General features: G+C 56.9%; 11 protein-coding genes across 11 annotated transcripts; 6 read left to right on the top strand and 5 right to left on the bottom strand.

The window, feature by feature from the left end:
* Nucleotides 1-732: 732 nt before the first annotated feature.
* SPRG_11499 (hypothetical protein) lies at nt 733-1,086 on the top strand (the record flags this gene model as incomplete). The annotated part of the gene is made up of 1 exon (XM_012350504.1): nt 733-1,086. One exon carries the CDS (start codon nt 733-735, stop codon nt 1,066-1,068), a length of 336 nt encoding a protein of 111 aa, XP_012205894.1. The 3' UTR covers nt 1,069-1,086.
* A 131-nt stretch (nt 1,087-1,217) lies between these two features.
* SPRG_11500 (hypothetical protein) lies at nt 1,218-1,763 on the top strand. The gene has a single exon (XM_012350505.1). The coding sequence runs from the start codon at nt 1,258-1,260 to the stop codon at nt 1,720-1,722; it is 465 nt and encodes a 154-aa protein (XP_012205895.1). The 5' UTR covers nt 1,218-1,257; the 3' UTR covers nt 1,723-1,763.
* Nucleotides 1,764-2,993: 1,230 nt separating this feature from the next.
* Nucleotides 2,994-3,657, top strand: SPRG_11501 (hypothetical protein). The gene is made up of 2 exons (XM_012350506.1): nt 2,994-3,405; nt 3,451-3,657. Exons 1-2 carry the CDS (start codon nt 3,055-3,057, stop codon nt 3,571-3,573), a joined length of 474 nt encoding a protein of 157 aa, XP_012205896.1. The 5' UTR covers nt 2,994-3,054; the 3' UTR covers nt 3,574-3,657.
* Nucleotides 3,658-4,102: 445 nt separating this feature from the next.
* SPRG_11502 (hypothetical protein) lies at nt 4,103-4,741 on the top strand. Its single transcript, XM_012350507.1, has 3 exons — nt 4,103-4,279; nt 4,326-4,585; nt 4,635-4,741. Exons 1-3 carry the CDS (start codon nt 4,134-4,136, stop codon nt 4,643-4,645), a joined length of 417 nt encoding a protein of 138 aa, XP_012205897.1. The 5' UTR covers nt 4,103-4,133; the 3' UTR covers nt 4,646-4,741.
* On the bottom strand, nt 4,693-5,405 carry SPRG_11503 (hypothetical protein). The gene is made up of 3 exons (XM_012350508.1): nt 5,211-5,405; nt 5,031-5,163; nt 4,693-4,983 (listed from the first exon to the last, which is right to left on the bottom strand). Exons 1-3 carry the CDS (start codon nt 5,370-5,372, stop codon nt 4,706-4,708), a joined length of 573 nt encoding a protein of 190 aa, XP_012205898.1. The 5' UTR covers nt 5,373-5,405; the 3' UTR covers nt 4,693-4,705.
* Nucleotides 5,406-5,808: 403 nt separating this feature from the next.
* SPRG_11504 (hypothetical protein) lies at nt 5,809-6,243 on the bottom strand. The gene is made up of 2 exons (XM_012350509.1): nt 6,144-6,243; nt 5,809-6,090 (listed from the first exon to the last, which is right to left on the bottom strand). Exons 1-2 carry the CDS (start codon nt 6,183-6,185, stop codon nt 5,884-5,886), a joined length of 249 nt encoding a protein of 82 aa, XP_012205899.1. The 5' UTR covers nt 6,186-6,243; the 3' UTR covers nt 5,809-5,883.
* A 245-nt stretch (nt 6,244-6,488) lies between these two features.
* Nucleotides 6,489-7,183, top strand: SPRG_11505 (hypothetical protein). Its single transcript, XM_012350510.1, has 2 exons — nt 6,489-6,893; nt 6,942-7,183. Exons 1-2 carry the CDS (start codon nt 6,510-6,512, stop codon nt 7,056-7,058), a joined length of 501 nt encoding a protein of 166 aa, XP_012205900.1. The 5' UTR covers nt 6,489-6,509; the 3' UTR covers nt 7,059-7,183.
* SPRG_11506 (hypothetical protein) lies at nt 7,130-10,065 on the bottom strand. The gene is made up of 7 exons (XM_012350511.1): nt 9,639-10,065; nt 9,455-9,590; nt 9,040-9,408; nt 8,602-8,991; nt 8,391-8,552; nt 8,146-8,345; nt 7,130-8,101 (listed from the first exon to the last, which is right to left on the bottom strand). The coding sequence occupies exons 1-7, from the start codon at nt 10,055-10,057 to the stop codon at nt 7,231-7,233; spliced, it is 2,547 nt and encodes an 848-aa protein (XP_012205901.1). The 5' UTR covers nt 10,058-10,065; the 3' UTR covers nt 7,130-7,230.
* Nucleotides 10,066-11,299: 1,234 nt separating this feature from the next.
* SPRG_11507 (hypothetical protein) lies at nt 11,300-12,895 on the top strand (the record flags this gene model as incomplete). Its single annotated transcript, XM_012350512.1, has 2 exons — nt 11,300-12,111; nt 12,163-12,895. Exons 1-2 carry the CDS (start codon nt 11,312-11,314, stop codon nt 12,893-12,895), a joined length of 1,533 nt encoding a protein of 510 aa, XP_012205902.1. The 5' UTR covers nt 11,300-11,311.
* Nucleotides 12,896-13,454: 559 nt separating this feature from the next.
* Nucleotides 13,455-14,932, bottom strand: SPRG_11508 (hypothetical protein; the record flags this gene model as incomplete). The annotated part of the gene is made up of 1 exon (XM_012350513.1): nt 13,455-14,932. The coding sequence occupies one exon, from the start codon at nt 14,930-14,932 to the stop codon at nt 13,493-13,495; it is 1,440 nt and encodes a 479-aa protein (XP_012205903.1). The 3' UTR covers nt 13,455-13,492.
* Nucleotides 14,933-18,290: 3,358 nt separating this feature from the next.
* SPRG_11509 (hypothetical protein) lies at nt 18,291-18,621 on the bottom strand (the record flags this gene model as incomplete). Its single annotated transcript, XM_012350514.1, has 2 exons — nt 18,291-18,492; nt 18,533-18,621. The coding sequence occupies 2 exons, from the start codon at nt 18,619-18,621 to the stop codon at nt 18,291-18,293; spliced, it is 291 nt and encodes a 96-aa protein (XP_012205904.1).
* Between the last annotated feature and the right edge of the window lie 1,445 nt (nt 18,622-20,066).

The following is a 20,066-nucleotide window of genomic DNA, read 5'->3' on the forward strand; positions in this document are numbered from 1 at the left end:
CGTATCGATCTTCTTGCCGTTGCGATAGAACTGGAACGTCGGCATTGCACGGATACCGACGGCCGCCGACAGCTCGTCGCTCTCGTCGACGTCGACTTCGATGAACGCTGCTTCCGAGAGGTCGTTGGCAAAGTCGCGGAAGATGGGCTTGATGTACTGGCACGGCGGGCACCACACGGCGCTAAAGTCGACAACGACCAAGCGGTCCTTGTACTTGTCGAGGGTGATTTCGGTGCGGAAGGCGGCTTCGGAAGGAAAATGCAGTTCTTGGACCGACGGCATAGTTGGGATGGTGAAATTGAAAAATGAGGTGTGTGGGACTCGTCGTGTGACCGTTTTATCGACGCAAGATGTTACGAATCGGAACTTGTCATCTTGTACACAAGTCAAATACGTCTTTACCATGTGACACGCATTCCAATGAACTCCAATCTGGAGTCGCAGACACAATGGGCCAGCCAATCAAAGTCCATTTTGAGGGCTTGTAAAATCTTCGAACGGTTCGCACGAAGTCCAGAGCTCGTGTGCAACACCAGACCACGTCGCTTTTGATCACTCCAGTCTACGGCAGCCCACTCGCAGGGCTCGAATTAGACCTTTTCTGAAGTCTCGCGAACGTGTGACGCATGGTTCCCAACTTCATGGTCCCGCTCTGTGCACAACGTTAGCGATTCCTGTTGTAATCCACGACGAGTCCCACACACCTCATTTTTCAATTTCACCATCCCAACCATGTCGTCGGTCCAAGAACTGCATTTTCCTTCCGAAGCCGCCTTCCGCACCGAAATCACCCTCGACAAGTACAAGGACCGCTTGGTCGTTGTCGACTTTAGCGCCGTGTGGTGCCCGCCGTGCCAGTACATCAAGCCCATCTTCCGCGACTTTGCCAAAGACCTCTCGGAAGCAGCGTTCATCGAAGTCGACGTCGACGAGAGCGACGAGCTGTCGGCGGCCGTCGGTATCCGTGCAATGCCGACGTTCCAGTTCTATCGCAACGGCAAGAAGATCGATACGATGACGGGCGCCGACCCCGCGGGCCTCAAGCGGCTGCTCAATCAGCACAAGTAAATCGCAATGTAATCAATTACGTAATAGGCACTCTAGAGCAAAAGGTATAAGAGTTCCTAGGTCGTCGCGGCGGCCTCGAACGCGACCGACGTCGATTGAGGTTGCCGAAATCAAATACGGACTTGTGATTGGTCCTTTGACCACCAATGGGCGACGAGTGCACTTTTGCTTCGAGTGGTGTCGGCCGCGATGTTCCAGCTCGCGCTCTTCCAGCCGCGGATTCCGCCCAACTGCGGCAACATCATCCGACTCGCGGCCAACAACGGCTGCATCTTGCACCTCATTGAACCGTTCGGCTTTAGCCTCGACGAGAAGAGCGTGCGGCGCGCGGGTCTCGACTACCACGACATGGCGACTGTTCGGCGGCACAAGGACTTTGAAGCGTTTAGCGCCGCCGTGGCCGGACACCGCCTCTTAGCTTGTACGACCAAAGGCAGCCGGCCGTACACGGACATTGCGTACCAGCCCGGCGATGTCCTGCTTTTTGGCTCTGAGACGACGGGGCTTCCGGACGACATCCGCAACAACATCCCTGCCGAGCACCGGATTCGGATTCCGATGATGGCGGGCGCGCGGAGCATGAACCTGGCCAACTCGGTGTCTATCATTAGCTACGAAGCGTGGCGACAACACGACTTTGTCGGCGGTGTGTAAACTAACCCAAACAAATCTCAAAAGCACAGAGTCTGTGTTAAAGACGACCACACCCATCGCTGCTGCTGCACATTCGAATCCAAATGGAACGGCGCGTCATTGGAGAGGTACGTACGCCACGTTCTCGTACTATAGCCAGGACTTTCATACCCAAGGCAACCACAGTATGGCGGCTGAATTGATTCCATTCTGTGCTACAAGCTCACGCATTTTATCGTCCTGCATCACGACTTGCAGTCGACGCCACTGTAGTCGTAGGGTGTTTGGCCGAAAGCACGATGCTTGGAAGGACTGGAGGGACCGAACGGAGCGAGTCGTCATGCACTTCAATAGCGAACGCAAGCGTCTCAGGCGATGTCTGGTGAGCTCGACAAGCCTCGTATGCGCCGTTACGGCCCGGGAGCTGTTGGTAAATCCGTTCAGCTATCTACCGGTAGCTAGTCTCTACGTACGCAAAGATGTGGTTGACAAGGAAGAGCTCGATATGAAGACACGATGCCAATCCGAGGTACTCTTGGCATCTTTGTTCGAAGCACACCACCAGCCTAGTATACTGGTCGCACTGGGCCTTCAGTGGATGCGCTCGCTGCCACAAGTGTACGCAGAGGAGCGCACGAATACATCTACCTCAATAGCGTTGGCAAGTGTAATTGCGACCATCCGAACTCTGGTAGCAAAATTCTTCGGTTCGCGCTCAGCACCTTTTCCACAAGGCTCACATCTCGAGTGACCTAAACACGAGTGCAAACGATCCACAACCACGGTGACAAGAATGCATGCTGCCGTATTGGAGGCACGGGACAACACCTTATAATCTCAAGCTCTCTCTCCAGTGACAAGAGACGCTGGCACCGAAACGTGGAGTCTCCAATGCATCTTATCAAGTCAGTCTTCCCCAGGGAGCGGCCTTCTGCCGGTACTCCTAGTTTTCGTCGGGGGGACATTGGGCGCGTGCATTGATTTGCGAGCTACGCACCAACATTCTTTTGCGGGCTTGACCTTGCCGTCAACAGGTCCTTCAGCAACAGTGTAGGTGGGTGGTTGTGACGCCTCGGCTTGGGAAGATATTTAGGCCTGTAATCATGCTGCCGCAGCCCTTCATGATGCTTGCAAGGAACCGCTCCCTACGCTTGGACGCGCTTCGGGGGTCGCCAGGCGCACACCATTTGCGAAGAAGGTCATGGAAATCGTGTTAGCGTGACGCACACACGCATGTACGGGGGTTTCCACCACTGACGACGCGTATCCGGACGATCGGTATCCGGATACCCGAAACATTCGTCGGAGTTCCACAGCGTCTGGGGAAGACAGAAAGAGGCGACGTAGACGAAAATGATGCTCCAAACCACCAAGCAGCTGGCCAAGGCCGTCAAGACGCAGGCGCCGGCCCACGTCCGCTTGGTCTCCTACACGGAGCGCCAGGCGAAGCTCGGCCGCCCCGTCTCGCCGCACGTCGAGATCTACGCGTTCCCGGTCACGGCCATCGCGTCCATCACCAACCGCGCGACCGGCGTCGCCTTGACCGGCGGCTTCGCCTCGGCGGCCTTTGTCTCGCTCGTCGGCGCTGACGTCCCGGCCTTGATCTACGCCGCCCAGGACATCATCCCGTTCTTCGCGCCCCTCTCCAAGTTCTGCGTCGCCTTCCCCGTGACGTACCACTCGCTCAACGCGATCCGCGGCGCCGTACGAAATCTTGTCGTGTTCATTCATAGCTGATGACGTTTATAGGTCTGGAGCCAGAACCCTGAGATGCTCACCGTGCCCCAGGCCGCGCAGTCGAGCCAGGGCCTTTTGGCCGCCGCCGGCGTCGTTGGCATTGGCGCTGCCTGCTACACCATCAAGCGTGATTAAAGCTCTCGTCGAACAGAGACAGCCAGCCACGATTTGCGCTGTAGTAACTCTCTGATCAATGTAAGCTATCCGATTGTTGTTGCATGAATATACGCTTGCGTCTGCCTGTCCACCGTCATGCGCTGCGACGCCAAGCTGCGTCTAAAGATGTCCCTTCACCATCGCCTACTCATACGCCCTTCCTCCGAGAACCGCGCTACCTGTTCTTGACGGCAATGGTCTGCGTCGACATCGCCTCATCCCAGTGCTACCGACGACAATGAGCGAAGACGGTGGCGTGCAAGATGCAGCGCCACTGCTGGAAGCCTCACGCTAGCCATATATATCGCTGCAGATCACCGGCAGCACCAATAGCCATGCGCTTCTATGTGCAACACGGTCGGCGACGAGGAAGAACGCACCCATCGCCTCGGGCGGTCGGCTTCGCCAGCGCTCTTCTTGGCACCTTGTCACTTGTGCGTTATTTTCCGGGAATCCTGCAAAAGACCGGCAATTTCGCCACTTTGACGCTTTTATTTTGGCCAATGGGCGTTTCACGTGTTTTCATTTTGGACCCCAAGATGGCAGCAGTCCCGCCCGAGACCGATGTAGCGGCCGGCCTCGTCGACGCCATGAAGGCGCAGAAGGAGTGGACGAAGGCGATCGTCTTCGACCACGAAGGCAACTTTATCGCTGGTACCGTGAAGCCGCTCGATGGCGAGATCAGGTAGCTGGGGCATGCCACGGCAGGCGATGGCTCATGTTCTGCATAGCGCGTACTTGCGTCTCTACGACGATCGCGACACGACGATGGGCACGGGCATTGTCTTGCTCAACGAGCAATATGACGTCCATCGCTTCCACCCACCGCTTATCTATGGCCGCAAAGGCGACCCGGCCAAGGAGGAAGGCGAAGGCATTGCGCTTTGCAAGGTCGAGAAGAAGGTGCCCGTCTACTGCATGATCACGTACGTATTTCCGACGCTCTCTGCCCGCGCTGTGCCTCAGCTCCAAGCCTTCTGCGCCCAGCACCGTACGTCGTTTCTGTCAAGGCTCAGGTCTCATGCTGGTTTGTGCATTAGTGGCGCAGTGATCCACGATTTGGCCATCGCTAGCATATCTCTCGATCCATTCAAGTCGTGAGCGATTAAAGTTACGTGGTTGAGAAAGCTCCAAACGTTGTCTGCCTCGTCCAGCCGCTCAGAAGCACCTGGAATTCGATCACAACGTAGCCTGTCGTCTCGGTGCAGAGATCGTAGCGACTCGAGCCACCCATGTGCACGATCGATGGGTCCACGAGGCGGGGTGCGCCAAAGAACATGGTGCAAAGACGATCGGTGATGGAGCTCGCATTGCCGATGGGTCGCCACGTCGGACATTCGACCGTGATGCAGCCCGTCGTCGTGGGCACGCGGCATGTGCCATAGCCGCCTAGTGTGAGCAGCCTGAGGCTACATTGTACGTCAGGTGACGCATACATAGCTCCTTGCGGTCGTGCGCATCAATGTGCCAGACTTCGACAGCAATCTGTGGCCAGCCCGCGATCGACGATGTCGCCAGATGAATGTCGATCGGGTGCGCCCATAGCATCTCGACGCCGCACGCGCCAAGCTAGAGGGCTCTATGAGACCTCGATGGAAGACGAGCTAAGTAGGTACCTGTGCCGCCTCCGTGCTCGCCAGCTGAGTCTGGCCCTTGTCCTCACCACGGACGACGCTCCAGTAATGGTCATCCTTGACGAGCCGCCATATGCAGTACAAGCTCTGGCGATCGTACTGCGCGCCGCCGACGATCTCGCCCAAGACGTGGACTTGTGGCATGTCGCCGCCTCGACCGACCGAAGATACGGTCACCGGAAACCGGGGCTTCCGATTGGTCCCACATAGGTGTAGTTATAACGCGTCACGGCTTGGAGTCGTGTTAGAACGTGTTAGATGTCGCAGGCTGGAGCGATCATGGCGGCTTCGAACGAAGCCTTCGGAATCACGTACGGGTATGCAGCGACTGCAGCGTAACCTTTGACGCACTCAGCCAAAGAAAGGTCCAGCGCCGACGGGCTTGACATTTTATGGTAGCGCAGTTGCATTGGCAGGCTGGTTGGGCAGCAGGTCGCTGCTATTTGCTCCTCTGTGCTGGTGCGGATCTGGTGGACGCTCTTTGTGTGTGCCAGCCAAAGGCTCGACCCTACCGCGTGGCTGCTGTCCAAGTCCTTGCGTGGCCGATTGATATCGCAGCGAGCAACTCCGATCGTAGCACATTGCTGGCAGAGAAGCCTGTCAAGCAAACAACGTCACGGGTTGATCCTATAAACTCTAATGGGGTCGCGGGCGTTTAGGCCGACGACGACGCCTTCCGGCGCTCGTCCTTGTCTTCCTCGTAGATCTTGTTGAACTTGCGCGCCTTCTCGAGGTTGATCTTGCGGCGATGGTGGGTCTCCTTGGCGAAGCACTGGTTCAAGGCGGCCTTGATGTCGTTGCAGGCGCCGCCAAACTTGAGCAACGGGTTCTCTTCGTGGCAGATGCGCAGCGCATCGACAATCTAGCAGCGTCCATGAGGCTTCGCGAGGCCCAAGTACGATCGGATGCGACTACCTCTTGGCACTCGGGGTGCGGGCGGTCCAGCGACGAGTGCATCTTGGAAGGTTCTTTGTCACGCGTTGGCTTTTCCACAATGACCGTCTGCGATTGGCCCGAAACCGGGCAGCGAGATATAACCAATCACATGCGCGCCTGCCACTCATGTACATATGATTGGCTGAAATGCGCGCCAGCACGCTTGGGTTTGTCTACATGACGGAGATCCTGGGCGACGAAGACGTGTAATCACACCGATGACGGCGTCGCGCCGCGCCGACGGCCACGGACACAGCCACTGACGCAGCCACAGACGCAGCTCCGGCGCCAATGGCTACCGACGAAGTCGACCTCACGCCGTTTCAAACGTGACCTTTCGCAAAGATGGCGACGGCTCCGGCGCAGACCGACGTCGAAGGCGACGATTGGATCGACGAAGCGAGCTACACCGAGTCAGACAACGAGGCCGACATTCTAGACGTCGACGTACTGCGCGCACCGGCGCCGACCAAGGCGCGGCGCGTGGGTCGTTTCTGGTCGAAGAAACCGAACAAGTCGACGACGACGACCAAGGCAGCACGGCCGGCGACGCTGCCCCGCGGACGCTACCGCATGGAGATGGTCGCGACGCCCGAGCCGCACGTGCCGTGGGTGCGGCGCTTCTACACGTCCGACTTTTTCGACCTTGTGCTCGTGCTCCTCTTCTGGGCTGGGATTGGTGTTGGCATCTACTACCTGCAGGTTGAAGTGCCCGACGAGTACAAAACCGTACGACCAACTGCGTCCATCATATTGTAGTGCAACATGGACGCGTAGGTCGTGACTGTCGCCGTCGCCCTCACGATGCTTCCGCTCGCCATGTACGCCATCTTGCACGTCTACGAACTGCGTCTTCGGCGAGCGCGGCGCTTCGTCAAGGTCTCGACCGACTAGGCGCCACCGACATTGCTTCAAAGAACGCGAGCGACGGCGTCTGTTGGATCGGACAACAGAGCATAGAGGAATGGAACAATGAATCAAATGGCGTTGGTACGGCCGCAGCAACGGTTGCACCTCCTCTACTGATCTCATCTACTACCAGACTACTGTAGTTCTTCGTAGCGACTTAGACGGCCGACTGGTGGCCGACACGGACAATGGCGTCGCCGCGCGGCGAGACGAGCTGGAGCTGCTTGTTGCGGTTGTAGCCCGCGCGACACGCGTCGCGTCTTGCGTCTTCCAGGAGCGCGTTGAGCGTCTTGATGCCCGTGCAAATGCCGTACGTGTGGCGCATGACAGCGTCGTCCTTGGTCGCGAGCGCCTGCGCCCACACCTCGGCGCCGGGCTCGCTGAGCAGCCACATGTCGCACGCAAAGACATTGTCGGGCAAGAGCGTCGCGTCGAATCGCCACTGCTCGTGCACAAACCCTTGGGCGCGGAGGAACCACGGCGCAGGCCCCGGCACGAGAAGCTTCTCCGCGCACGGGTTCTCGAGCTTGTGCTTGGTCGTAAAGCTGTTGACCTTGATGCGCGCGGTCGCAAAGAGCCACTCGGGGCCGCTCGACGCGGCGTCCAAGAGCAGATTGTCGAGGCGCAAGACGTCAATGTCGTGCTTGCGGAGCGCAAGGCTCAGCCCCGCGGCTGACGCAACGCCGCCGGCGCCCGGCTGGCGCTTGATGTACGCGGCGGCGAGCGAGGCCGCGTCGTTGATGATCGTCTTGAGCGTCTTCATCGTCACGACGTACGGAAAGCCAATGTTGAGCTGCTCGAGAGGGTCCGAGACCTTGCAGGTAGGGCAGAGCGCGGCGGCGTCGGCAGCCGAGAGCTGCAAGTGCGCGTTCGAATTCTGCGCCAGCACAATGTTGTCCTTGATGGTAAAGCCGCCGAGCTGCTTGGTCGCGGTCGCGGCGCCCACCGTGTTGAGGAAGACGGGCTTGGCCTGCTTGAAGCCGTTGATGACCTCGAAAAGCGTCTCGTCTTGCTCTTCTGGGTCCATCCTAACGCAAACGATCACAAGACATGCAGAAAGCACGGGGCGTACGCCAGCGTCGAGACGATCGGAATGTCCCCGTCCGGCCGGAACGCGCGCAAAAACACAAAGTCCGAGGCGAGGAGCACCATGGTGGCGTCGGCGGCCAGCGGCACGTTCGACTTGGCGAGCCAGTCGTTGAGCGCGTCGACAGTCGTCATCGGCGTCGGGATAAAGTGCACGGTCATGGCGCGCGGCGTGCGGGTGCGTACCTAATGTCACGTGTCACTCTGCACTTCTCGACTACCAAGTAGTACCTGCGCCACTTGCTCTGCGGTCGTGCAGCCCGAAACAAGGCGCGTGAGTTGGCCGGGTTGCTGGACGCGCGCAAACGACTGCGCGAGCAAGTCGGCGGCCACATGGTCCGACGCCGCGCAGCCCGACGCAAAGACAAAATGGAGCGCATCGTGGTGCGTCGGCTACATCCAGTTGTATCAATCTATCAAGTCGAAACATGGAAAAACGGACCGTCGCCGGTTCGTTGCCGCTGAGGTGCGCGGCCTTGGAGACCGCCGACGTGAGGGGATTCTCGGGGAGTAGCGAGAGCCGCGCGTTCTCATTGAAGCCCGCCTTGCAGCTGCGGCGCTTGTGGTCGAGCGCGGCGCGGTTGTACGCGCGGTAGGCGGCCGCGACGGCGACCGTGTGGCGCGTCCGGAGGATCGTCGAGAGGCCTTCCCACCCAAACGTGTTCTGGGCATAATACCACATGGAGAGTGGGAGCGGCTCGAGGAGCCACGCGTTGCAGTCGAAAAAGTCGAGTGGCACAAGCGTGTCAATCATGTTGAAGGCCTTCCCGCCGGCCCAGAGCGGCAAGCTCAGCGTCGCCGTGCGCAGCGAGAACGGGTAGATCGGGTACTCCTACACGCGATGTAACTATCAATGAGAGCCACAGAGAGTAGGAGGTACCGGCGACGACGGCGAAATGGTCGCGTTCGCGGGGTTGTACCGCGTCACGTCGACAAAGTTCCAGTTTTCCGCAAACGAGTTGTAGCGCGAGAGACGCAGACTGCCCGTGACGCCGTGGCGCAGGTCGACTTCGGCGCTCGCCAGCGCATACGCCAAGTGCTTGTGCTTGGTATCCAGCTGCGGCGCGATGGCGACGACGCGATCAAAGACGGGGCCAATGTGCTTGGCGTGGAGCACTAGTGGCGCGTGCACGGCAAAGTCGCGCCAGTCCTCCACCTGCAGCGCCTTGGAGGCAAGACCCACCGCCTTCTCGAGGAGCTCGACGGGCATGATCTTGGCCGGCTCGTCGGCGTCGTACCAAGCCGCATCCTGCAAAGTGCAATGTGGGGGACGGAAGACATGTCGTTAAGCGTACCTGAGCGATAGCGGTCGGGTTCTCAATCGTGTTGGCGCCGGCCAGCAGCGTCGGCAGGTCGAGCGACCGTGTGAAGATCGAGTCGACCTCAAAGATCGCGACAAATTCGTTGGGCGGCAACGTCACCGTGTCGAGCCTACGGGTTTGCCTTAGCACACGGTATGCAGGAATACGAATGGCCTACCACGCGAGAAGCGCCGCCGGGTTGAGCTCCTTGGCGGTCGAGCCCTTGACGGCGGTTGAGTGAAAGTACGTGACGTTGTACGGGTTGGCCTTGCCCGAGATCGCGTGGTACTCGGGCGACCCGCAGTTGTGCAGGACATGCGTGACCTGGCCCTTAAAGCCAACGTCGCGGAGCGTAAAGGCAAACACTTTGGCGCGGACCACGTCGCGCTTGGCGCACGTCGACGTGAAGACGAGGTGCGGGATCTCGGACGTCGCCTTGTGGTAGCCGCCATTATGGTGGCGCAGCTGCGACGTCGACTGGTTCTGGATGTAGAAGGTCGCATTGAGGTAGCCGCAGAGCGCGAGGAGCGCGATGCTGCCAAGGATGAAGTAGTGCTTCCCCCAAGCAGCGCCCTTGGACGGCGCTGGACGACCCATTTTGAGAAATGGCGACCAAGCCGCCGAAATCTTGGTCGTTTGCACCAATCACCGCGTGACATGCATCCTTTTGCACCAATCCGATGCCTTTCGCCCCCATTATTAGCCAATCGTGTGCGACCCACCTCGGGAAGCATGGCATACGTGGCATCTATGTCGCCGACGTTGGGCAAGTGCCGATCGGCACCGTCGAGGGAACCCAACACACGCGCCCAGAAGACGAGCGAGCATGGCTGGTACTGTTGCGATGGCTGCTGAATACGACAAGGGTGTCCGAGTCGAGCAGAGTAGTAAGATCTAGTCATGCAGGGTACACTAAAGGGGGGTTGACTTGTGCTTCTGCCAGCCATCATGATTCTGCAAAGCAAGAGATGGCTGCCGCAAGTCGACACTGCCCTAGATTAGAGGCACACCGCTGTATAGTGCGACGACGAATACGATTTAGTTATCGGCTCCACAAGGAGACATGCCTGTGGTGGTGCTGCCTCTTCTCTGGCTATCAAAGGGATGCGTGCTTGGTGCGATGCTCCAGCGCTGTCGTCGCAATCTCATGCTGGGTGCTTGCACTGCAGCTTCTTGGATACCCGACGCTTGCACTGCCGAGCCACATCCTTAGTGCTACCCAGTACTGTACGACGGAACGTCCTCGGCAGCAGCTACTCGGCGGCAGCTACTCGAGGTCGTCGACCCCACGATTGCACCGCCGCTTCTTTCTTCAGCCGGCCCTCGTGGATGTCGCAGCGCCGGATAGTCGCTTCCGGTCCGTGGAAAATGCGTGACGTTAGTCGCTCTGTGAGTGACGCGTGCGAGTCACGCTTGTCGCCTCTACACACGCACGCAGCGATCGCGTTCGCCGCGGCCACGTGGAGCCTCGGACGCACGGCGCGTCATGGCCGCCAAAAGAGTGCCCGCGTCACACTGCGTCGCGGCCTTTGCGCCGGCCGCCGCCGATGGCCATGGCGTGGCACGCTGTCACGGCCGTGAGTATCGCCGCGGCGGCGCGTCTGATTGGCTAAAATAGCGAGATATACCGAGAGGCGGTCCGGCGCTTTCGAACGTTTGACGTCTTTTTGGGCGTCCTCGTCCGATCAAGTGCGCTATAAGCCCGTACTTAACGTGTGTCTATAGCGCACTTAGCCGAGATTTTCGCACCTTCGCCGTTCGACTCTGGATGTTTGTATGCATGGCCTATCAGACGGGCCGGATTCGATGGAAACGCTTCCGCTGCTCAGAGCTTATTTATCGCAAGACGCCATGCACAGCGACGAGATCGACGCTTCCAAGCCGTATGCATGCGACGTGACGGTCGAAGACGTGCGCATCACGACCAAGGCCGAGTACCAAGTGGTCGTGCGCGTGAGCTTCTTCTCGGAGCGGACGCGGTCCCGCTGCACGAGCACATGGAGCGTGTGGCGGACCTTCTCGATGTTCCGGTCGCTCGACCAGCAGCTCCGGAAGCGCAATGCGAACCACATGAAGGGCATCAAGTTCCCGTCCCTGCATCGGCGCCGAACGTTCTTCCGCACGCACTTGCAGCCGTCGTTTCTGGACGCGCGCCGCGTCGAGCTCGAGGCGTACATGAAGCTTGTGGTGCAGTCGCCCGACGTCGTCGCGTTCCACGTCACGTCGATCGAGTCGCAGTCGCTCAAAACGTTTGTCGCCTACGTCAATGGCTTTGGCCAAAACATCACGGAACAGCCGCGCTCTGCCGATGGTAGGGCCGGCGGCGGCATGTTCCAGCGCCCTAAACCCAACGTAGCCTCGATGAGCCTCTCGGCCAACTACCGCTGGTCAGGCACAGGCTTTCTGGGTGGGAACCAGCTCAAGCCCGATATGAACCGCGCAAACGACTCGTTCGTGCCCATCAACCCGCAGCAGTTCAACCAGAGCTTCATGCAGCGCCAGAGCATCGCCGGCGCGTCCGCGGGCTTTGTCCCGCCGCCCTCGGCCCGGTCGTCGGTCGGCGGTACCAGCGCCGCGCCTTTGATTGCAGCGCTCGAGTCGGCCCGCGCCAACGACAGTTTGCACAAGGTGCCCGAAGACCCGAATGAAAAGTACGCCACTCGTCTCCACTGCAACACATCTCTGACACAAAGGTCGACTAGGTTGACGGCCGTGACTGTGCCCGCGCACGTGAACCCGATCGTCGAGAAGGAGCGCGGCAAGATGGAGCTCGAGCTTCGCGCCGCGGGGCTGCAAGGCGTCGGCATGCCGCCGGACGGGTCGTGCTTCCTCCACTGCCTCGTGTACGAGCTCTTCCCGATGAAATGGGAGTGCTTTCTCGAGTACCCGGCCACCATGTCGATGGTCAACGTCGGGTCGGCGGACGGCGTAGCCCCGCGCCGCATGGCAGCTGCCGCCAAGATGCGCACGGAGCTGAGTCGCTTTGCGCTCGAGCACGTCGACGCGCTCAGTGCGTTCCTCATGACGCCGGTCGACGAGCTCACGACGCGGTACCAAACGTTTGGCGACTGCATCGACGAACAGGCCACCGTCGCCGAGCTCTACGCAGCTGCCACGATGTTGAACCTCGAGATCGTCTTGATTACGAACGACACGGCGTTCCAGATCGATCCGGTGCTGCCATTGCCCGACGTGCCGTCGGTCCGCGAGGCCGGCAGCAGCCGCCACACACTCACGCTCGGCTACATGACGCCGACGGCCGAGAACGGCGGCCACTACATTGGCACGCGCACGATCCAGCTCACGAGCAATTCGTTTGCCGGGGGCTTCTTCTCCAACTCGGCGCGGAATTCGTCGGTCGCGAGCCGCCTCAGCGCGCAGCGGGCGTCGTTGCAGCCGCACCCGCCGCTCACCGCAGCTCAAGCTGCGACATAGATTCGACACGTGTCCTCTCATAAATTCTCTTATTATCACGCGCCGTTGTCATCGTCCCTTGTGTCCATCACCAACTATTGTACGGGCCACCTGGGATGGTGCATCAGTTGGAGCCCCATAACTCGGCAACGACTAAAGCTATGCTTAATCTGAAAAGTGTCTGATAAACAGAATGATTCGATTGTTCATAATATACTCTTTTATAGAGCCTATATGCTAATACGACAGAGATAAACGCTTTCAATCGTAGCGTGCACTTTCAGGCAGGGGGATGACAATCCGGTGAAATTTGCGTATCATGTCTCCGTACCTCCATAAAACGATATAAGGTTTCGGAGGTTCGTATGGTGTATATGCTATGAGTGACACAGTGCATTTGCACCGGAAAGAACTGCGAACCTGTAGCTTCGTCGTCTGTGCTGACGTGTTCCCCGCTCGGCGATTCAAACCTCACAAATTACGCCATTATGCAAATTATGACCGCACCATTCTTTATTTTTGCCTTCTCCATAGAACAACCCTCGTGCAGTTGACGCTGCAGACACGGTGGCGAACCGCGCGTTATTGATAATAAATCAATGATGATGTCTATATAAATTACGATGTTTGGTCCTCGCCCACGCCCTTGGGTCGCTTGATGCTCGTCATATCCTTGAAGTAATGTCGTATTGGAGGGTTGGCGCGCGCCTGCGGGTCATCGCGGACGAGATTCTCCGACTTCGACTCCGTCGTGGCTCTTCCCCGCTTCACTGGTCTTGCTACGTTGGGGTGATCCCACTGGTACAGCTCCTTGATACTCTTGTAGTACGTTTGCTCGTCGTAGTTGTGGTCCTTCTTTCGTTTGGTCCAGCAGTCCTCGAGTTGCACAAGTAGGAGCTTCTTCATGGCGATAACAACATCGTCAACTCGTTGCTTCCCGACTGAGCCGCGACCTTCACGCTTCTGGATCGCATTGAGCAAGGAGAACGTGCTCTCGACATTCATCGAGGACGCAAATCGCTCGTTCGAGTAGGGGACTCGCTGGTCTTCTGGCGTCATCGCGTCGTAGGTCTGGTTGATCGCATGACCCCGAAGAAACGCCAATCTTTGGCGAAAGCCATCGCCCATGAGGTACAAGGCCTCGATGAGGCATGTCGGAAGCGTGCCCCCCATTGACGCTGGCGCTTCCTCGGACGGGAGAGATGCAGCCGGGAGAGCCGCACATAAGCTCAGAGGAGTCTCCTCGTCCTCGAACGAAGCCCATACCTGACTGGTATAGGCGGCCATGTCGGCGAGTTGATTGTCGTCGCTGTCGTAGCCGTCTCGAGCAGCGACCTCGCCGAGATCGATCAAATCGGCATCGCTGTATTGGATCGGGGTGGTATTTGCTTGCACTTGGTCGGCGCTGTGCCTTTTCTTAATGTCGATCGGTAGCGGGTAGTGTTGGCCCATGGGCCTCGCATAGAACGCCGAGCGGACAATTGGGTCCAACCAGTCGAAGAAAGCAGCGACGTACTCCAAGCGCTGATCGTCCGTGATCCCAGACTCGTCGAACACGGAAAAGAAGTTGCGCCAAATGCGTACCAAGTTTGCTTCATGTGGATGCGTTGGGGCCAAGCGAGCTTCGACCTTTTCGGACCAGAAGAGGCGGGCGTCAGGGACGTTCTGGTGGTCGCGCTTAGACGAGTACCACCAATCCGGAAGGACAGGCTTCTCGCCTTCTCGCCAAAGCTTTGGGTTGAACGATCCTGCAAAGCCCGTCGAGATGTGCGTGGCAAAGCGCTTCAGGACGTGATCGGGGTCGATGTTTTTGGTGAGGATAAGGCTTGGGTCGTGAGGATGAGGCTCCGGCACGTAGACGTTGGAATAGAAATCGCACGAGCTCTTCGTGAGAAGCTCGTACAGCTTGTTGTCAACGAGGAAGATGACCAGCCAGTGCGTCTTTTGGGCCTTGGTGAACGAAGTGGCGTTGAGCTCGAAGTGCGCAAGGAAGATGGCCGTCCACCGCACACGCTCGGGGTCGTAGTCTAGGACCGTGCTTTCGAGATCGGCTTCCATTCTGCCAACAAAATGATGGAAGACGTCGCCGTCTACCATTGCTTTCTTCTTTTTCGCCTTAGCTGACGTTGACGCACCAGCTCGTGAACCCGGATCGTCTACTGGGGGCGTGGTGACAGTACGTGCGGCTTGAATTGCATCCTCCTTCGTCATGCGGGCTCTGCAGTTGCAGCACGCGAAGATGCTGCGAGGACGGTACATCTTCACAGTGACTCCTGCGTTCTCGCAACGTCTCGATTCGCCGCGCGTCGTAAGAGTTTCTTCGCATTGCTGCTTCGTGATGGACATCGGTGACGCCCGTGGAAGGTTTCCGTGTTGGCACGAAACGATTCCGTATTATTTACAAAATTGCAGACAGCATTTTACAAACGACATACATAAATCATATTTAATTTATGCCGCGTTTGATATACAATATACGGTACTGTCTTTTAAGAGAAACAATATACGGACGTAAAACACTTCTGAACATACTCACTTCTGATTGGACAAAAAGAAAATATTGGCCTATGACACGTTTTTCTTCCTTGGAGTAGGCTTCCTTAAATATTGAAACCGTCCAAACGGTCGTATGCGCAAGGTACGCAAAAGGGTTGTCCGAATATGATCTTATATCGAAGGGGTTGTTCTTCTATCCTGAGCTACGTCCGTCGCCCTTTGCCCTAGGAATATCTCCCGCTCATTGGTCTGAATTGTTCTCATTTTCAACCAATCAAAACACCGTTTGGCGTGCTCGACATGCGAAAAAGCAATTTTGCTGCCATATTGTCATCCCCCTGACTTTCAGGGCCTTTTGGGAGCCGGTGGCTGTCCCCATTGCACGCATCTTATTGGTTAGCGGACATACCACCTGCCGAATGCTTCAAGGATCCACCCATCATCTGTTCCTGGCGACGCGGAGATTGGCCAAACATGGGTACACTTGGGCGTGGTCACCCATGTGGGTAGTCTCGGTGGTACTAAGCTGCTCAAATTGTGTACAAGCGAATTAATCCATAACAGACAATATTACCAGAAAACTTTTAGCACTGTTCGATAGCTCATATCGAAAACCACAAGTGTACCAAATTTCATTAACTTGCGTTCCTTCGTCGGTGTAAAACCTTTCTCGTAAAATCGACATCCCTCTGCGTGCACCATCCCAAGTGGCCCGGACAATAGCGTGATGCAAGGAAAGGGGATAGATCCTGGTTGCTGTCGGTGGAGGTTCAAGCTTCGACAAGTTGGAGCCGGGAGGCGACTGTTTTCGTAGTCGGACGCCATCTCCAAACTACAGGCCGGCGGTACCAGTCTCAATGTGAGACGTACCCTGAATAGGACGGGCGTGCGTTCAGACAACGATCACGGAGCTTGTGACGCGGCTCCTGCGTTTGCATCCTTTTGCAAGCGCAGCGAACTTCAACCTGCGATCCATCAACCCTACACCACATTTGGACAGCGCTATCCAAACGACATTGTCCGAAAGGTCGCATTGACTCGCCGCTGCTCAAGCTCGAGGTCGGCGATCGCCACTACATCGTGGTGCGCATGGCGTACTACGGTCTCTGCCGCGTGTTCCTCGACCGCGGCCAGGTCATACATAGGGACCTTTACGAACTGCAAGGTGGCATTCGAACAGCCGACGACCGTTGACTTTGGCATTCTCAGCGACAGCACATCTACTACATTCCCATCTACAAGGTGAGCGACGAGACGATTAGCCGCATCCGCATGTGTGCGACGCCGGCAGTCGTTCAGCGTCGACTGGATCCAGATCATCAAAGGTACTCCGCGAACCATCAACGATGCTGTGGTGGAGCATTGATATTAGCACCGACCATCACCAAGGTGCGCGGCTGCATCGACCAGTACTTTGCCACAAGCGCGAAATGGTCAATGTGACGCCACAGATGACCAAGACCAACGCCGTGTACCCTCGCTTTACGACGCTCTTTGGTCCGCTCTCGCGACCGTACGCGACAAGATACAACTGCATGGTCCACGAAACCATCGCGATCCAAGGCCGCCACTTTGGCGACACGTCCATCATGCACTGTGCATGATGGACGCGCATAGGCCGCTGGACTGCGCAGACAGTTGCTTTGTGGGCGCCGAATGCCAACAACAGATTGCAGTCGCCGCGACCGCGGAGCTGCTTCGCATGGCACTAACAAGCGCGTTCTCTGCGTACACAAAACATGCAATTCATCCACGTTGCCAATTATACATATACATGAGGTTTAACCTTTGTTGCTTGAACGTACTTGTACGGAGTGCCCACCTGGCACACGCTTCGTCGCATCGGTCGGGTCGACGCGCCGCGTGGCATGTCGTACAACCGAGCAGTAGGGGCCGTTGCCGCCATCGTTGTGGCTGCAATAGCCGGCGCGGTGAGCAGCGACCCGCAGCGGTCCTTGAGCAGGCACGCCGGCGCGTGGTGTCGCGGGCTACCGAGGCGGCACGAAGATGAACGAGGCGGCGGTCTATAGGGTCGAGTCGAGCGCGCCGCCGACGAGTTGACGACCTGGCGAGCTCGGCGTGCGGGTCGAAAACGAGGGAGCTGTGTGAGGGCGCGATGAGCTGGACGAGCTGTGGACGAGCTGGGCGCGTGGGCAGAGCATGGCGAGAGCTCGTTGGTTGAGGCGAGCGTCGCGTGGAGGACTAGGCGAGCGAGGGACGTAGTACACGCCTGCTCATGTCGTTGGGGGCGAGGACAGCGCCGTGCCGGAAGCGGGCGGCATCTGAGGCTGCGACGGTTGGGAGCAAAAATAGAAATGATCCGATCTTTGTATGGTTGGGGCCTCACCATACTGAAACCAAACCATTTTCTCAAAGTTCCTACTCGCCTTCTACCACTGCCGATTGGCTGCTTGGGATAAACTAGACCCTTTTTGTCCAATTAAAACGCGCCCGAAGGCAGCGGTCGCTGCATTCTCATTGGACGGCAGGCAGAATCCAGGGAGGTGATTGGGCTGTCTACTTATGGCCCCCAGTGGTAGGATTGCGTAATCAGCTCACTTGACGACGTTGTCCGTGGATTGCCACTTGCTGCTTCGCACGCTCGCACCGGAATAAAACGATGATAAAATAGGATCTAGGATCTTTTCCCTCTCTTTTCTTATGCGGCTGCGCCATAAATTGCTACTTTACCATATAAATGGCGCATTCCCCATATAAATGGCGCATTCCCGCCGATGGAGACTATAGAATCATTCGAATGGATTTTCAGTGAATCAAATAAAGAATTTCTTTGAAACCGTCTTTTCTACTAGTATTCGATATCATTTTCTATGTCTTTGATATCCGAAACAGCAGTGGCGCATGTAGTTTTCGCTACAACAGTGTTTCATCAAGCAACTATGTACATGTATTATTCGTCTTAGTCCTCGTCAGACGAAGAGTCTTCGTCGGAGGAGTCATCGTCCTCGGAATCGCGGTCGCCTAACAGTAGGCGGTCGGGAATGTCTCCGCCATTGTACGTGGCAAAAGACTCGAGAAGAATCTCGGGGCTGCCATCCTCTTCGAGCTCCTCGATGCTGCTGGCGTCGCCGGCCGAGCGTCTCGTAAGTTGCTTCTTCTTGCTCTTCAACAGTCAAGTTCAAAAGTCCAGCGATCATTTACCCCACTTTGCAGTTGCGGGCTGCGTTGGCGCTTCCTTGCTTGAGTTCGCGCATGCGCTGAGCCTGGTTGTACGCAATGGCCGACTGCATTTCGACCTTCGCATCTCCCAAAGAAGCTCGCGACTTGGTCAACACAGCCTTTGTCGCCTTGTCTACGCGACGCAAATAGTTTTGCACACGACATAGTGCTTTTTGCACACAACACCACACGAATAAGAATATATTATAATATATATATATATATATAATAACCAGAAATCTGCACGCCGCCTGGTAAGTGGGGTTCGTGGGAGAGGGGTTGGTAAGGGGATAAGGTGCTTGAGGGCCTTGTGTGATGGGAGAAGTGTGGGGATCGTAGGAGGAGTAGGTAAGGAGGTTCGGAGGTAAGGAAGCATGGGAGAGGGTCGTTAGGGAGAGGACGTGGAGAGGTATCGGCGTAAGGTTTGATTTATTAATATTCATCCAGGTCTAAATATTATGTGGCGTTGTCACAACGCCACATAATATTTATAAATAGACGCTTTTGCTTTGGGCACGTGAATACCTGCATCATGAGGCGCCCAAAGCCACGATAGAGGTGGAGTGCTTGCGACTAAATGAACGACGGTTGCGATTGCCGGAGGGTATCAAAGCCACATGTCCCGCCCGACGCCATGGCCACGTACTTGCCGTACAGTGCCGTCGTGCTCGCCACGTCGTTGGGCGGAAGCGGCAAAGAAGCTGGATCGCCTCGCGGCATTGGCTCAAAAAATCGTCTTGACCAAGAGCCAAAAGATCACCGTCATCGGTCTGCTCGCATATGGTCTGCTCGTGCACATCGCGCAAGGCGTCGTAGTACAGATCGCAGCGGAACGCCAAGGCAAAGACCGGGGAGTAAATCTGTTTGAAGCGCATGTGAAGGCGCTCCGTGAGGGACTTGCGCGTCTCCTTATGGCATCCACACCGGTTGGCATCTCGATCGACGACGTCGGCATGACAACGTGGCGCGGTTCCCAGCGCAGCCTTTGATACTTTTCTCTAAATATTTAAACGAATGGCTTTCGAAACTTTATCGAACGGTGCAACTTTAATGAATGGTCTCCATCAGTAAAGTTGCGCCCCCGGATAAGTTTCCTCGTCCAAATTTTGCAAACGCCTCGTGGCGTTTTGTCTGCTGCATGTAAAATGCCGCGCGGCCCAGAATAAATTCCGTTACACACCCTATTCAATTTATGTACCGGTACCCTTGTGTGTGGCTCAGCGTTGCAATTCCTGTGCTGGCACGCAATTGGTCAAAATAGGAAGAAATCAGGCTGCCAATCGAATGACTGTATTTTCATATTAGTTTGACACGTTTTTTCAATTTATCTTGACACGTTTTTCGATTTATTTTGACGCGTTTTTCAATTGATAGACATATTCAAAGCCAAACGTGGTGTCTTCGACGGCTTCAATACAGCTTCATACGAAGCAAACTCAGTGCTCGTTCGTTGTGTGGTGAAGCACACTGCTCATCCTACGTCTAGCACGAGAAAAAGACCCGTCGAGCTCGCCCA

The sequence above is a fragment of the Saprolegnia parasitica genome (genome assembly GCF_000151545.1).
Source record: "Saprolegnia parasitica CBS 223.65 unplaced genomic scaffold supercont2.66, whole genome shotgun sequence".
In the NCBI taxonomy this organism is placed as follows: Eukaryota; Oomycota; class Saprolegniomycetes; order Saprolegniales; family Saprolegniaceae; genus Saprolegnia; species Saprolegnia parasitica.